Raw genomic sequence first — 17,566 nt, 5'->3', positions numbered from 1 at the left:
AGTAGTGACAGCTTGTAGGAAAATCCATTCATCAATATATCATACGACCCTTGATTTTCAAGGCGCCGGAGCACCACATTTGTTACTCTTTCGGTCATCTCATATATCATACGACCGTTGCCACTCAGCAACGCGCCAAAGCACCACCTAAAAACCCACCATCAAACACCACCATTAACGGCCTTGTAGCTCAGGCCGTGAACCTGACGGCCGAGATCAGTTTCTCTCTCGGCCACAATCGCTCTGATTAGAAGTCAGACTCAAACAGGCGCATAACTCATTTATTCACCCAATCGCATCATCCTCAAACGCACTGTAAACCATGCTGGCACGCCCGCGCACAACCGCACCACACCAGAGAAGGACGACTTGTGTTGACGCAAATCCCCTCGGCCTGGAGCACCAGGCCGTGAGATTTGCAAAGCCAACAATGTGGCTCACCTATTTTAGAATTCCAAAGTTGTTAAAGAGGCTATTAAAGATGTTCTTATTTGCTACTTGAATGCTCCAATAGACTCTTCAATTCAATTAATGCAATATCATAGAAAAGAATGAAAAATATGAAAACATGTGAAAAATGTCTATGTATTTATTATATGAAAAGAAAACAATGCATGTTTTTAATATTTTCAAGGTTGGTTTTGTTTTTCCAAAGTAAAATTAAATGTTTGAAGAGCCAAGGTCAACTTACCAGTCCTGAAGAGAGAGAAAGAGGTTGCAGCTTTGATGACTGAGATTGAAGAGATTGTTGGAGAGAGAGTTTTTTTGACGTGGCTCACCTATTTTAGAATTCCAAAGTTGTTGAAGAGTCTATTGGAGATGTTCTTATTTGCTACTCGAATAATTTTTGCTCTGATAGACTCTTCAATTCAATTAATGCAATATCATGGAAAAGAATGAAAAATATGAAAACATGTGAAAAATGTCTATGTATTTATTATATGAAAAGAAGAAGAAAAAAAAGAGAGCATGTTTTTAACATTTTCAATGTAGGTTTAGTTTTTCCAAAGTAAAATTAATTGTTTGAAGAGCTAAAGTCAACTTACCAGTCCTAAGGAGAGAGAAAGAGGTTGCAGCTTTGATAACTGAGGTTGAAGAGGCTGTTGAAGATTCTTTTATTAACATAATGACAACAAGCCTTATTTTTTTAAAACTAACAATTAAGAATTGGTTTCCCCTACTTTTTGCATCAAAAACAAAATCACAAGCTTCTCCGAGAATACTTAGTTTAAGGCTTTTAATCAAGAGAACAAGTTTCTTTTCTGGAATTCACTAAGAATTGAACACTTCATGGTTCGGTTATGCTATTAGTTTGTGACCTAAACCAAACCAATTTAACTGTAATGTTACCTTGATTCCATGTATAATTTGTAATTTGAGGCCTAAACCAAATCAAAACGGACCGCTCCTACCCTAATTAATTACCGGTCATAAGTCATAACGAAGCACTGCTGCCCATTATCATCGAACTTGGTACAGACGACACTGAAAATAGCTATACGACACTTTTCACCAGCCAAAATGTCTTCACCAGACCATCAACAAAAATATCTAACGACGAGCAGTAGCAAACAGAAGCTCACACTCGCGCCACGCCTTCTCCACCTTATCCAACTTCCAATTTCCCAAAACCCTGCAAAAACCGCACAGAAACCCTCCATCAATGGCGGACCAAATTCGTTATCAAACCCACACACCCCATTTCTTCTAATAACCCAACCTCTTAATGCACATCACCTCTTCAGCTTTCACACAAAAAACCCACATCACTCATGGACCTTTCTTCTTCCTTCATACAAGTCTCAAACCCCTCCACTTACAACAACTACTCTTTCTCATCCTCATTTTCACAATTCCCAACTCAAATTCGACTTAAAACCCCCAAATTCTCATTCCCAAACTCGCGTAATTTCCATGTTCTTGCTGTTGCCGTAGACCCACAACAAGAGCTCCCCAAAAACAGCCCCCAAAGGCTCCTCAAAGAGCTCTCTGAGCGCAAACGAGCCACTTCTCCGAAGAAGAAGGTACCTCCGAAGAGGTTCATACTCAGGCCACCGTTGGATGACAAGAGACTAGCACAGAGGTTTCTCAATAGCCCACAATTATCGCTAAAGTCCTTTCCTTTACTCAGTTCTTGCTTGCCCTCTTCGCGGCTAAACAATGCCGATAAGGCTTGGATAGAAGAGTACATGCTTGAGGCCAAGCAAGCGCTTGGGTACCCACTTGAGCCTTCTGATAGGTTCGGGGACGATAACCCAGCAAAGCAATTCGATACTTTGTTGTACATGGCTTTTCAGCATCCCTCGTGTGAGAGGACCAATGCGCGGCATGTGCGGTCTGCGCATTCGAGGCTGTGGTTTTTGGGGCAGTATGTGCTTGAATTGGGTTTGGCTGAGTTTTTTCTGCAGAGGTATCCGAGGGAGGCTCCTGGTCCAATGAGAGAGAGAGTGTTTGGGTTGATTGGGAAGAGGAACTTGCCCAGGTGGATTAAAGCAGCTAGCTTGCAGAACCTGGTATTTCCTTTTGATGATATGGACAAGTTGCAGAGGAAGGACCGAGAGCCGCCTGTGAAGTAAGTTCAATGGTCTTTTTTCTTTTCTTATTTTAATTATCTTTCCTTAGTTCCTATCCAAAAAATGTTTTATTGCATTGCCTTGGATCCTTGAGAATATAACTTGTATTGAAGTGCAGAACTTTAGTTAGATATCAAAACAATGTAAAGGATATAATTGCAATCTTACCATGGAAATGGGAGTTTATATCACTAGATATAGCCATCAGTTCTTTTTAACTATACATCTGTTTCTTGTGACTTGGAGTGCATGCATATGATAAGAATTCTTCTTGTCTTGATGTCTGATGCATATGTGGGGATTAGGTTATACTGATCACCATCTATGTTGGTGATTGATCATATAGCATTTATAATCTTATATCTTGAAAATTCTTCCCGAAGGAATAGAATGGAGATGTAGGGTTTGGGGCTGGCTTATTTGGTTACAAATTTCTCTTTGCTTTTGACATTCCTCTATTATCAAAGTTATATACCTAACTAATACGGAAAAAAAAATCATTATTTGGTTTAAGAATGGCACTTGAAGACATGATAACTGTTTGGCCCTTTCCTAGCCTCAATTTAGGGTGTATTCTAAATCTTTGTTACCTAATTCCAACATACTAGCTGATTTTTCATGACAAATAAAGCTGTAAGTTCTTATAAATAATTTATATCATAATTTAATAGCATAAATTATCTCTTGCTGCTCAATTAACTTTTGGATGTCACCTTCCATAAAAAGATCATAGTTTCTTTGGCAATACATAACAGATTTTGTTTTTGTTTTTTTTAATTCATGCAATTGAATGGGGTTCTTTTGCAGCTTGAAATTTCATAGTTGCTAATCATTTGGGCTTCAAAAATTTTGTGTCTTTTGGGCAGGTCTGTATTCTGGGCGTTGTTTGGAGCTATATATTTGTGTTTCGGGATGCCCGAAGTATATCGTGTTCTTTTTGAAGTATTTGGAATGGACCCAGAAGCTGAGGATTGCCAGCCAAAATTACGGAGACAACTTGAAGATGTTGATTATGTTTCCGTTGAATTTGAAGGCAAAAAACTCAGCTGGCAAGATGTTGCAGGATACAAGGCAAGCTCTATAATGTTTTCTTTTCTGTTCAATTTTATTGTTGTTTATCCATAAAAACAAAACATATAAACACTCCAAACCATCTGGGATTTTCAGGTGGTCAGATATTTTGCATGCACTTTGTAAAACCATGAGGGTACTTAATATAAGACTAGATTGTTAAAGGCTTATCACAAGGCACTTGTTTTAAGCTGACTGTTGAGGTTTGTTTATGATCATATGTTAAAGTCATTGTTGATCTTCTAGTCTTGGACATGCTTTGCAGCAATTTTAGATTAATTGAAGTGCAGTGACTTTTCAGATAAATTATTCATGTCATGTGTATTAGAGTGACTATTTAAGTTGCCCGTACTTCAATTTGGTTCCCATGTGTTAAGTAAATAGTTATGTTTATTTGTCTTTTCAATGCTGGAAGGTTCCTGCAAATAATATGTTTTCCCCCTCTACAGCCCCCAGAAGATGCTCTTTTTGCACATCCAAGGCTCTTCAGGGCTTGTGTTCCACCAGGTATGCATCGGTTCAGAGGAAATATATGGGATTATGAGAGCAGACCTCAAGTCATGCGGGCATTGGGATATCCCTTAGCAATGACTGATAGAATTCCAGACATTACTGCAGCAAGGAACATTGAACTTGGACTTGGGCTACAGGTGTTTCATTTGCTGCCCTTCATCTCTAAATGTGCATTTTTCAGTAGAGTGTAATCTTATCTCTATAACCTTTATATCATATTGTCTGGTCGAGCATGGACCTTGAAGCATTTGTTCTTCACTAGGCAACATGTTCTGCCATGTACCGCCTGATATCTAGCTAGCATTTGCTTTTGTTTGCACTCAAAGTTCACTAGGTTACAACAGTGCGGATCAGCCTGTTCCCAAATGTTTAGAACCACCAAAAGAAAAAGTTTGTGGATAAATTATGTTTGTTAATGATTACAATCTGTTCAGGCCCTGCATCTTGATGTATTGTTTGATTTCTTATTTACATACAGCTTTCTTTCTTGCATCCATCGAAGCATAAATTTGAGCATCCTCGATTTTGTTACGAGCGGTTAGAATATGTTGGCCAAAAGATCCAGGTAACAGTGCATCAATGCAATTTCATTTGTCAATTGTGTAGGAGACCCGATATTTCTCTTTCCCCACGTATATTAGTTGACAGTTCTGTGGTTTTGTGTTTACATCTTGTTTAGGACCTTGTGATGGCTGAAAGGTTGCTGATGAAACATTTAGATGCTCCTGGAAAGTGGCTAGCGGAGAGACATCGCCGTGTTCTTATGAACAAATTCTGCGGGAGGTATTTGAGGGAGAAGCGTCTGCATCAGTTTATCATCTATTCCGACCAGGTTCAGGATGCATATGAGCACAACCGAAGATTAAGGAATCCAGCCACAACTGCTGTTCAACAAGCCATTCATGGCCTCTCATACACCATATATGGGAAACCAGATGTAAGGCGCCTCATGTTTGAAGTTTTCGATTTTGAGCAAACCCAACCTAAAGCTGTCACTGTGTGAAGATGAACTATTCAATATTCCGATCCCAACACAAGCCACAAAGCATTCTTTTTAGTTTCCTCAACTTTTTTTCCCCTAGTTTCTCAGTTCTAAAGAGGAAATACTTGCATGGAACAGTATGTGATTGTGCTATCTAACAACACTAATGTAATATAAATATGTAATAGTTTAAATTAAAGTATTTTTTAATTATGTTCACTTTTTTTGGTAAATACCACGAGGTGTCTCCACACCTGAAAGGTGGGATTAATCCCTGCTCGGGGTTCGGCTTGCTCCTAGCCACAAAGTATGTGATTAGAGCACATTATTGCAACTGGAGCACGATGTGTACTTCCAACCTGTGTTTTTTTGTTCTTTTCCAACCCACCAAGTGTTGATCCTGCATGAAAAACAATAAAATACAAGAAGGAAAATGTTTTGGAATACTTTTTTTTTTCCGTTTCCTATTCCAAAAATGCTTTAAAATTTTATTCCGAATTTTTTTTTTTAGAAGTCTTATCATATGTGAGATAATTGAAAAACCGAGGGATTTGGTGAATCTACATAAAAAAAAGTAGTGTTTAGGAAGAAGGATTGTGGAGAACAAAAAATTCCAGAATAATTGAAAGCATTTTTTGTCATGAGGGTAGCCGGTAGGGTAATAAGTTGAATTAGGATACAGCCAAGTTGGAATTAGGATATAGTAATGAGATGGCAGTACGCCGGTAGGGTAATGAGTTGGAATTATGATAGATCAACCGTTGGATTTCTTTCAACATAATAAATTAAGAAAAAATCATTAAGAATGGCCACTCACCGGTCGACACATAATCATATTCTCAGCTCAGACCCAAAATATTATGTTGCAACAACTACAGGCAAGCAAAACTCCCCGCCAGCGATATTTAATCGGGAAAAGGCAAAGTACCAACGAACCCAAAACGCAGGTTTTTTGTTGGGCGTCGTTTGACGTTAATGGTGTCGTCGTCGCGGTAACTATAGTCTATAGCACATGATATATGCGCCCAATCCAGCAATACCTCTTCGCTTCCTGCTAGTGTGCACCCTTGTTGCCTTGCGTGCGCCTGTCGCGCACCCTCCTATCGTGCGCACCCACTCCCCCTGCCCTCCTCAAGAGACACAGGCTCCCCCTACCGCCAAAGCCACTCATCAGATCTCGGCTTCTGATAATCTCGGAGGAGCAGCCATGTCCAAAGCTCGTGTCTACGCTGACGTCAATGTCATCCGCCCTAAAGAGTACTGGGACTACGAGTCCCTCACCGTTCAATGGGGGTAACCATTTTTACATTCATCATCATCATCATCATCATCATCTTCTTCTTCTTCTTCTTCTTCTCTCTCTGTCAATTCAATTTGTTGATTTCCTTAAATTTTTAATCCAATTTGGGACCTTTCATTCCAAAGCTGTTGATTTTGATTTTGAGTTTAAGTTTGCAGTAGAGTAAGCTGTTGATTTTGTAAATTAGGGCTTTATGGTATATCTACTGTGCTCTCTGTGGTAATGATGGGTACCCTGTGACCCTCTTTTTGTAGTTTTTATTTAAAAAGATTACTACTTTTATAATGGGTTTTCTTTTCTTCAGTGATCAAGATGATTATGAAGTTGTACGGAAAGTAGGAAGGGGAAAATACAGCGAGGTCTTCGAAGGCATAAATGTCAATACGAATGAGCGCTGCATAATCAAGATCCTTAAGCCTGTTAAGAAGAAGAAGGTAAAATAATTGCTTTCTTGAAAATTAGGGTTTTGGGTTCTGGTGTTTTGTTTGAATTAGTTGCCAATGATCCCATTCTGCACCTTTTTAGTATGTGTTCTGTCATAACTGCATTAGCGACACGATATTATAAAGGCGCCATTGTTTACTATGTCATGTGTGTGGATCATTTGTTGTAACATTTAAAACAGAATTTGATCTTTCTATTGGTCTTTGTGCAGATTAAGAGAGAGATAAAAATTCTCCAGAACCTTTGTGGGGGACCAAATGTCGTCAAGCTTCTTGACATTGTCCGAGATCAGCACTCAAAAACTCCAAGCTTGATATTTGAGTTTGTGAACAGTACCGATTTCAAAGTTTTGTACCCCACACTGACCGATTATGACATACGCTACTACATATATGAGCTTCTCAAGGTAACTATCGTCACTTGTTTCTGCTTATTTCCTTCCTACCCTGCTCAACTTGTGGAACCATGAATAGTTATGAATCATTTCTGGTCAAATTTTTTTGTTTTCTGGTAGTACTGCAATGCTACAGTTTGTTAAATGAGAGGAGACTTGAATTTAGAAATGAGAGAGCACATGGTTTCCAGAGAGAGATTGTTCTAACTGTACAAGAAATTGTTTCAAGTATGTTATTTTCTTGTGTACCTTCATGAATTGCCATATCTTTCTCTAAGGAAGGAGGGATTTGATTTAGTGGCCATTTGGGAGGACTGGTTTCAAATTTCGGAATTTAGTTCATAAAAAGAACATATGGATTTCAAATGACTCATTGTATGTACATGTAGTTATCTCAAATACATTCCATGCACGAGCCAAGTGACGTAGGTGCACAATAATACTTTGCTAGTTTTTCTGTTGTCTTTTTAATATTAAAAAATATAATCTAACCTTATTTTCAAATCCACATGTTTTTTTCTTTGAAATCATCTAATTCAAATGGGCCTCAGAGTGCTTTCTAGTTGCACTCTTCCAAGGTACTGGGGATTTTGAAATTTCAGTCCAAATGAAGGTTTGCATTAGACTCGTTTGGAAATAGCAAATATCAGCTGAGATCTTGTGTTATCAGAAGCTAAAAACTTTCGCCAACTACTTTGATATGCTTTTGGTCCATTGTGCTGCATGCATTTCTTTTAATGGTGGTATATTTCCTCGTGGGAAGAGGTTCACACCCCCGCTTCAATAATATGCAGTTCAATGTGCAACCAACCTTAATTATTTGGGAAAAAGCCCTGCTATCAACTTTTCAATGTGTTGTGTATTTTAGGAATGTTGGATCAACATCCTTGTCTGGATCTAGTTTGCTTAATAAGTACTTGTGGAATTTAAGCTCCAAACTAACCATCTTAGTAATGTGTAAGCACCTTTTCATATGTTAATTATCTTTGCATTGCAGGCATTAGATTACTGTCATTCACAAGGAATAATGCATAGAGATGTCAAGCCTCACAATGTTATGATAGACCATGAATTGCGAAAACTTCGCTTGATAGACTGGGGACTTGCTGAATTTTACCACCCTGGAAAGGAATATAACGTCCGTGTAGCTTCAAGGTAATATTTTATAACAATGTAGAATCATTACCTATTCTGGGTCCTATATAGACCATGCATGTACATTGAAATGTGAATTGCTTGAGCCTTTAGTTGATGTTAGTATTGATCAGGTATTTTTAGGTGGCTAGGAATAAATATTTTTATTTGGTTATTTTCATGCATATACTGTATTGGCACTACATATTCAATGCTTTTTCATCTGCAAATCAAAGCGTAATCAATTGCTAAAATAGGTACCTGTATTTGGAAGGCTAGAGTAGAGTCTCTTTAATGATTTTAGCATTGTGATGGTTCCTTTGAGTTTTCTTGCATCGTTAGACTGTTAATTCATCTTTGTGGAATGATTGAAATTTCTTTCCTTGTTTTCTAGATACTTTAAAGGTCCTGAACTTCTAGTCGATTTGCAAGATTACGACTATTCTCTGGACATGTGGAGCCTGGGTTGTATGTTTGCTGGAATGGTGAGAATTACAGTTACTGGATTTTGGTTTAGATGGTTTCTGGTGTTAGTTACTTAAATTCCCAATTTTAATGTGTTTCTGTTTAGAAAAGCATGTAATCAGGTGTGTTTGCTCATTATACTTGTTTTGTGTAGATATTTCGCAAGGAACCTTTCTTTTATGGCCATGACAACCATGACCAACTGGTCAAAATTGCCAAGGTAATTCTAGTCCTTTTTTGGTTGACATGCTGTAATCAGTATGCATATTATAGCCACTGGTAGAAATTTCTGCAGGAATGAAACAACAAATTAGTGGTTAGTGGTTTCTGTTTATATTACAACTACTTCTATATGAATGTTTATATTCTATATATCTTTGGAGAGAAACTCAAGGATGTCTGTTTGTATTACTATCTCTCACTTAGGTGATAGTGTTGTATCATCTAGGGCAGTTTCACATCAACCCCCATCTGCATGCACCCATGCACGCGCACACACACCTATAAATATGGACTAATGACTCGTGATATACATAATATATGGTCTAACCAATATCGTCTGATGTAATATGTATATATTTTTAATGAGTTGTAGTAATTTATATTCATTTCCAGGTACTTGGGACTGATGAGTTGAATGCATATCTGAACAAATACCATTTAGAGCTTGATCCTCAACTTGATGCGCTTGTGGGGAGGTATTTTCAGCATAAATCTCTTCTTCTAAGTGATGCTAATTCTCTGTAATCTTGTAAAAGGTCAATTTTGTTATAATATGAATTCTTTGTGGAAATATCTTAGCATGCAAATGCAAAGGTTCCATCTTCCGCTAGGAACTGCTGCAGTTTAACTTATCAAACAAAGTAAAAAGGTGCTGCAGTATATAAATGTGAATGAAATTTTGAAAGTAATAAATAATGTGGAATTAGTATCTGTGTACGTGTATTGATGTGCTGTTACACTGTACTGCAGGCACAGCAGGAAGCCCTGGTCGAAGTTTATTAATGCAGATAATCAGCATCTAGTTTCTCCAGAGGTAAATTCTACGTTTCTTGGAAGCAAACTGTTATTGGCCCTCCAAAAAATTCATCCTTCTGAAAGTGCAATTTCCTCCTTATATTATTATGAGGGAGGAGCGCATGATCACTTTTTTAGAGTGCCAATAAGAGCTCCCATCATCGAAATGTGTACATAAAAAGTTCTTTAGTTTATTCACATTATGTTTCATCAAAACTTCCTTTTATGTATTTTACAAATTAAAACTCTTACAATTGCCAACATGCTATTAATTTTTAAGGTATTTGACATGCAGGCCATTGATTTTCTGGATAAACTTCTTCGGTATGATCATCAAGACAGGCTAACTGCAAAAGAGGCAATGGTAATTCTCCGTTAGTTACAGTCAAACTGAACAAGGGTTCTTGTGACACCAAATTCTTTCCTTGTTAATTTAATCACTAAGTTTCATTTTATGTGAGCACTGTTCTATGCATTACATGTTTGCTGTTGATAACTTCTACCATTATATTTTGGGGATGAGAAAACCTTACTGCCATGCTGGCACTTCTGCAGGGCCATCCATATTTCTCCCAAGTGAGGGCAGCAGAAAGTAGCAGGATGCGGACATAAGAGCTTTGATAATATAATGCCCCATATGTAGGACTAGAATTTGTGCTATTTGGGAGTGTTTTATTTACTTGAAAACTCTGGCTGCCTTTGGCAATTGTTGTAAGTTTAATATTGTTGAATGGGATTTTATAGTATGGTTGTCAAGTTAATGACTTTGTTGGATAGAAGATTAATTATTTAAAGCATGATTTCCGTGAATATATTCTTTATTGCCACCTCGCTCTGGCAAGATTGTTTTTATATTTTTGCTTAATGCTGTAAATCCGATCAATGAAAGCCTCATCTGCTGAGCAAATGGTTTTTGGCTATGACATTGACACACATCATTCAACTATTTTCAACAATATTTAGATCCTGGACAAAAGGGGGCTCCTTTATTTTCTGGTGTGTTGTCGCTCATTATATACTCACTCTCTGTTGAATAAACTTTGGCAATACAAGTCTCAGCAAAGCTGTCAGCCCCAACCAACAGATCGGATTTATGTTCATCCTCCAATATCCTTCCACAACACAATTGAGACTTGACTCGGACGAAAAAGATTTATAATACTGAAGAATGCGGAATTATTACACATTTAACGCGCCTATTATAACAAGAGCAACTCAGAAATTTTGAATTCAATTGCTGTCTAAGGCTTGGCACAAGCTTGGGGCCACAAAAGCTAAGTAAACATCAATCCCACATTTTGAAGTGTGGCAATTGACCAGAGTAGGCAGTTGGGTATGCCAACAAATAAAGCACATGCTATTATGCTAACATGAATTGATGTAAAGTCTTACAAAGAGCAATAGCACCAACATTCATGATCATTTAAGACCAAGATTCAGTTCAACAAGGAGATACATGTCTTTCTCTTGCTCTCTCCCTCACTCACATTAACACACACAAACACTTCACAACCAGTATTAAATAGCTATCAATCCAGAAGAACTGTTGGTAAATTCATTCTAGAAAGCTTAATATAGAGGGCCATAACGTTCACAGTTTGTCCCTACAACTTCTTCTCACATTTTGTTCATTTCTTGAGATGAGGGAAACAAGCGTACACATCAGACTTGGGATGCTTTGCTTCAGCATGTTCCCTGCACTTCACCTCTGATGTGGTGCACATAAATGCTTGCATACACACCTTGCACTGCAGTCAACATTTGCAATACCATTACTCAATGATAATCGGTCATAGTATGCAGATGAAAGAGAACACATTAGCTCCCTGGGAAACAATTAGATTTGACTATATGGATCAGCCCACAACTAATTGTACTGTACTTTAACTATCCTAGCCCCAAAGCCCATACAAATCACTCCCTTAGCACAAAATAAAGAATGATAAGCAAAAACAAAGAGGCTTCATCACCAGCTACAAATTATCGATATATACAACAAGATGCTCTTGAATTATGCAGTCATCTTAGCCAATGGTTCTTGAATTATGCAGTCAGCTACTAATAAGCAGAAAGTATTTATGACAAACCCATCAAGACTAAAATCGAGACAGACTTAAACAAATGGTTCTTGAATTAACTAGGAAGCATAGTCATCAACAACTAGTTAAGTAATTTTCCTTAGAAACTAAAAAGGAGTTAGAAACACCCCAAAGAATTACCTGGATGGACATGGCTTTCTCGTTTGTTTTAAGCTGGCTTCCTGTGTAAATTAAAAAATTAACCAAATTGTACAAGACCAACAACTAGATCTAACCATAATCCCCAAAAGGAGTTGCCAAGAAAAATAAAAATTTCTAGCTTTTAAACATAAAAGTTTTTCTTTATTTTCTCACAATGGATATTTGTCTGCCAATATAATACAAAAGTTCAAAAAAAAATTCTTTATTTTATGCAACTGGAGAATTAATGTCTGTCTGTGACAACAACAAAGTCGGAATTTTACCCTTGCCGGCGGCTTTCTGCTTCTCCAAGTTCTTCTCACGTGCCATCTTGGCCTTTTGACCGTTGCCTCCTCCCATGTCTGGTAACCGAAGAAGGATGAAGACCTGAAAACCCTAATTTCGCAATTGAGCTCTGTGCCTGTTAGGCAGAAAGGGGAGCAATAATTCGGTGCGAATAAGTCAATTTATAGGTGGGGAGAAATTTATTAAAGTCCATAGCTTCAGAAAGCTCGAGATGACTTCTCTGACGGCAGGTGACTCTATATTTTTTCACACGAACGGCACGTAGGGATCTGGGCCCAATTTGGCTACAAACCACAAATGCCTTCATTATTGCCCATTCGGTGTGGACTATTGTGTTTTTCTTTTTGAGGGGCACCCAAGAGGTGTCTTAAAACACCCAAATTCAAGTTTTTGGCCCTGGAATTTCTCATCCTATTATAACTTTCAAATAATCAAGTATGATAAAAATAATAATTGCCAATGGGTCTTGCCTTACATACAATGAGTGATTCTGGATAGATCATAATTCCTTCTGGTGAGAAGTGATCTCCCACGTGTTTCTTTATATAATCACTTTTAGTGATTTAAGTGATTCTGAGGAGAAGTATATGAGAGAAGCTTCTTCATAAAATCACTTAAAATAATTATTTAGAAAATAAATTTTTCTTAAAAAAATAATTATTTATCTTTATAAAATCACTCTCAAACAAGCTCTATGTCATCTTCATCAAACATTATTCTTTTAAATATATATGGATACATTTAAGTTTATTAGGTTACGTATTGTGACAAATCCCAAAGCTTTGGTCAAAGCTTATACCAAACAGAGTTTTGAGCTTATCCAATCAATTGACATGGTGGTGAGTAGGATCATTTTTATAAATTGGATATCCACTAATAAATTCCATTCCGTCAATACCATCCACAAATTCACACATACATGATTGGTTTCATAGAGAAAGAAGGAATGTTTTATTTTTTGTTTTAAATTCCATGATCAGGATCTGTCATTTTGCAAATATGATCAGGAAGAAAAAAACAATTTTCCCATAAAATTGAGTTTGTTTCATAAACTGTTGAGGAATATCTCTAAATGAACTTTGATGATCTAGAACCTTATATTGTTTTTTAAATAATTATATTTTTCTTGATTCTAGTAAACAAAAAAGGCTACCCAAAAATTACCAATTGGGTAGTAAATAAATCCCACAACCTCACCCTCTCAAGGGTACAAAGCCTTGAAATCACTAGAAAACTACATGTGATGTGAATTTTATTGTTTTTTACACTTGTGCATCTTCAAATTTAAGATGTCAAAGTTTACAACTTGTTTCATACTCACCTCTTTAGCACTACGCCACTTACACATCAGCACTCACTAATTAGTATTAGCAAAAACAGACGAAATTCCAAATTCCAATAACAAATAGTCCCATAATCCGTGATCCTCCATAATAAGCATGTACAAAGCCAAGATCATTGTTTGGCAAAATTGGCAGCTTCACTCAAAGAATATATAAAATATAAATAATATGGTAAAGCCGTCAAACTGTTTCTCCCTCATTGTAGTGGCGGTTATATAGAAAATAGAAGAAGATAAAGAGTATTTGAAAGGACTTTTTATTTATTTATTTATTTTTGGGTCTGAATTTGAACGGACTTGTGGGTCAGTGGAAGAGTCCTTTTCCAATACCGCACTTTACTCAAACCAAAAAAACACACCTCATTTTTCTGTATTTATATTCGGAAGGACTGGGACCGACCGACCGACCGACACCTAACTGTAGCAAGCAGCAGTCGCTGAGCAACGAGAAAAATATTGTAGAATTAGAATATACTTTCCTCTGCTCTGCAAAATCCTTATTGCTTTTATTATCTCTCTCTTTTTCATCATCGTCATCGGAAACTAAGCTCTGTTTTTTCTTTTCTTTTCTGGGTCTCTCTGCAAAGCCATGGAGCTTCTTCCTGATTTTTTATTTACAGTTGTTTTTTCTCTCTTGATGGCTTTTTTGCTTTCTTTCGTTCTTCCTCTGGTTCTTTCTACGTGTCCAAGCAGGGATGCCAATGACCATGTGGGGAAAAGAAGGGTTCTTTATGAGTGTGAATCTCCACTTGAACCCGAAATTCATGACTGGAGAAGTGAGATACGAGGTGGGTTTGTTGAAAAAGTTGTGAAAGTTGAGGAATTTACGGGTGAAGAACCAAAAGAGGAAAGTTTGCTACTTCAAGATTTTGTTGATGAAAGTTGTGGATCGCCGAAGGGACATGAGGGTTCAAAGACTGATGAATATGAAGTTTGCAGAGAAGTTGGAGTTGTTTGTTTGTCAGAGAAGAGTGTTGAAGATGAAAGCTCTGGTGGGCATGGTGGTCTATGCGGGTGCTCAGAGAACATGGTTGATCAAAGTTCTGAGAGGCATCAATTTGGAGAAATTGAGGTAGATTTGACAAAAAACGAAGTGGGAATCTTTGAAAGTGAGGATATCAAATTTCCAGAGTGTGATGGCAGTGATCATGAAGCTGATCGAGCCAAAGAGAGTGTAGTAGATGGTGTGGAAAAGGAGGGGTTGCTTGGTGAGGATGATTGGGAGGGAATAGAAAGAACTGAATTGGAGAGGCTTTTTGGTGCTGCAGTGGTGTTTGTTGGGTCTAAGAGTAATGCTGAGAGAAGTTCAAGTGTTGGAAGTGATGTGAAGACGAGGTTAGATGGGCTTCACAAGATCGCCACTCGAGGGCCTTGCTTTGAACCCCAACCTATGGCATTCAAGGTCTCTGCACGAGCAAAATGGTAGCTTCTAAATTCTCTTCTGCCTCTTTTTTGTGTTGTGATTTTCCAGGGTACTATTTGATTTGATTATGTTCTTATATATGCTTATTGGTTTCTCTGAGTGTAAGCTCTCTACATGTCCAGAAATAGTGATACTTTGATTTAAGACTTTTTACTTGGTGATTGTCCTATCACGCGATAATCTTTGCAACTTTCTCAAGAATTGTACTTTGTAGCATTAACTTTGTTTATCAAGGTACATGATGAATGTGGAATAAGCAAAGTTTACAGAGGGGAGAGGAAAAATTATTTTTATGAAACTGTTAAGTCACAATACCCAATTGCATTGTTCATGTGTCTCAGGGATAAGTCCCTTTAATGTTCTTCCCCCTTTCGATTTTTTCTTGGACTACTTGCAAGTTCCAACTGTTATGACATTTTATATCAAGCAGACTAAACTGGGAACTTATTTTCCGAAAATGAAGGACCTTTTCTTAGTGCAAGCGATTCATCTACAGAGTATATTCAGGCTCAAGATGAATAAACTTTTAGTACTGTTAACTCATAGAAATTGAGTTGAATGGCATCACACTAAGCTTTCGCATCCAGAATGTAGTTTTATGGACAATAATTATGATTACTTCTGATGCTTCACTAAGTTTATAGAGAAAACCGGTTTACATTGTGCAAGGAATGCTTGGCAACAACTCGGAAACATGAGTGCGGAGGTAGCAATGGAGCAGTATATCACACTTCTTTCAGAAAGGGTTCCTGGGTGGATGCAAGATGTTCATGGTGTAAGCATTTTACTTTTGAAAGTGCTAGTGCTTCATTCAGTTGTTTTTACAGATGAACAATGTAGGATAATAATCCTTTCCTGTTTGACTGGAGCAGGATTTTGCAGATGCTCAAGTATATGAGAAGATAGCTTCTGATCTGAAGACATTGGTGCAAAACCAATCAGAAGCTGCAGGGGAAAGGTGTTCAATCTTTCCTTCTTTATTGGCCAATGTTAAGCACTTTCAAGGTTTGCAGATTTTATTTTTTCTTTTTGTAGTATTTTTTACTGATTTCTTTAATCTTTTCTGAATTTGCAGAAAAATGGAAGAACTAAAGCCTGATTTTAAAGGTTTAGATGAGACAGGGGTGGGGGTCTTAAATAATTGAGCAAGGTATGCATGCAATTAGTTGTTATGTAATCTTGTCCATAGCTTTACCTTATCTGATATGATATCTTTGTGTTTTGCAAATTATAAACACCACAGTCACAGATGCCACTGTTCACATAATACAATCTGAAATGAAGTTTGTTGTGCGTGCAAATTACCTTGTATATAATATTTATTTGCTCAATGTTGCCTGCATATACACGTAAACTGAATTTTCATTGATGGCATTAAATGAATAGATGGTTCCTGTAGTTTTACTCATGGAATCTTGTCCCCCTTTGTTTGCTGTAGAAGTTGAACATAATTAATTGCTTGGTCATGAATTGAGTAGGAGATAAGACACAAATATTATTGATACCACCAGGAGTCAGTTTATGTATTTAATTAATGATTAATATTTTGGTTCTTGGTTCATCAAGTTTAAGAAGTTACAAGCTGACAAATTCTCTTCCTGTAATCATACATAATGCTTATTTAGATATGTTGAAATCCCATATATAAAAAATTACTGAATATGTTGTAATCATATCTGCAACAAATTGGAACTCTGATGAAGTTTTCCCATTACTTGAAGAGCTTGCCGTAATGTTTCTTCCGGTATCTCGGTTATGTTTGAAATCCAGGTTTGTGCCAATTGTTCATCACCAAGGTAGAGCATCTTCAGGACAGCAGAGGCTACCAAGGCCCAGGAGGAGTTCACTTGAAGAATTGGAAACATCCAGTCTCATTTGTGACCAGTACATATTGCCATTGTCTTTTATAATAAAGATTTAGCCATGTGTTTATGGTACTATGTATATCCCACTTGCCCACTACATCTCTGTTTAAACCAAACCCCTTTTGTTCCTTGCATGAGAGAAATGAGAAGAAAATTGGTGATGTTACACCTCAACAAAACAGATGGTATTGTACAACTAACCAAGCCATAGATCTTCATTTTTAAGGTTGAAACTGCATTTAATGTTAGGTTGACCTAGCGCCACCACGAAAGCTACCACCTCCACCACCATCATTGCCGCTACCATCATCCTTGGGTACTATAGCCACCACAGCTATCTCACCACCGCCACCACCATCATCATGGCTATCATATCTGCCATTGCAACCATTGCTGTCGTCGTCACCACTCATTTACAAATTGATTCATCTAATAAGACGAACTAAAATTTTTACAAGAGATATTGGGGAAGGAGATACGAATAGAAGACCTCCTATGCTATAACTACAAATCCATTG

The 17,566-nt window shown here is 37.4% G+C and overlaps 4 protein-coding genes across 4 annotated transcripts; 3 read left to right on the top strand and 1 right to left on the bottom strand.

The window, feature by feature from the left end:
- The first annotated feature begins 1,535 nt into the window (after window positions 1-1,535).
- LOC110753061 (Ribonuclease III family protein) lies at window positions 1,536-5,358 on the top strand. Its single transcript, XM_021953866.2, has 5 exons — window positions 1,536-2,572; window positions 3,440-3,644; window positions 4,094-4,294; window positions 4,636-4,722; window positions 4,837-5,358. The coding sequence occupies exons 1-5, from the start codon at window positions 1,773-1,775 to the stop codon at window positions 5,158-5,160; spliced, it is 1,617 nt and encodes a 538-aa protein (XP_021809558.1). The 5' UTR covers window positions 1,536-1,772; the 3' UTR covers window positions 5,161-5,358.
- Window positions 5,359-6,063: 705 nt separating this feature from the next.
- LOC110753057 (casein kinase II subunit alpha-2) lies at window positions 6,064-10,705 on the top strand. The gene is made up of 10 exons (XM_021953862.2): window positions 6,064-6,432; window positions 6,744-6,873; window positions 7,095-7,289; window positions 8,275-8,432; window positions 8,806-8,896; window positions 9,031-9,096; window positions 9,492-9,574; window positions 9,849-9,912; window positions 10,189-10,257; window positions 10,449-10,705. Exons 1-10 carry the CDS (start codon window positions 6,152-6,154, stop codon window positions 10,503-10,505), a joined length of 1,194 nt encoding a protein of 397 aa, XP_021809554.1. The 5' UTR covers window positions 6,064-6,151; the 3' UTR covers window positions 10,506-10,705.
- Window positions 10,706-11,229: 524 nt separating this feature from the next.
- On the bottom strand, window positions 11,230-12,582 carry LOC110747935 (uncharacterized protein At2g23090). The gene is made up of 3 exons (XM_021947990.2): window positions 12,397-12,582; window positions 12,113-12,153; window positions 11,230-11,641 (listed from the first exon to the last, which is right to left on the bottom strand). The coding sequence occupies exons 1-3, from the start codon at window positions 12,470-12,472 to the stop codon at window positions 11,522-11,524; spliced, it is 237 nt and encodes a 78-aa protein (XP_021803682.2). The 5' UTR covers window positions 12,473-12,582; the 3' UTR covers window positions 11,230-11,521.
- Window positions 12,583-14,157: 1,575 nt separating this feature from the next.
- Window positions 14,158-17,227, top strand: LOC110753049 (uncharacterized). The gene is made up of 5 exons (XM_021953846.2): window positions 14,158-15,182; window positions 15,853-15,958; window positions 16,056-16,141; window positions 16,259-16,333; window positions 16,954-17,227. Exons 1-4 carry the CDS (start codon window positions 14,350-14,352, stop codon window positions 16,326-16,328), a joined length of 1,095 nt encoding a protein of 364 aa, XP_021809538.2. The 5' UTR covers window positions 14,158-14,349; the 3' UTR covers window positions 16,329-16,333; window positions 16,954-17,227.
- Window positions 17,228-17,566: the final 339 nt, after the last annotated feature.

This window comes from Prunus avium, chromosome 6 (assembly GCF_965620075.1).
Source record: "Prunus avium chromosome 6, drPruAviu1.hap1.1, whole genome shotgun sequence".
NCBI classification, from domain to species: domain Eukaryota; kingdom Viridiplantae; phylum Streptophyta; class Magnoliopsida; order Rosales; family Rosaceae; genus Prunus; species Prunus avium.
This window is presented reverse-complemented; position numbering and strand designations above follow the sequence as displayed.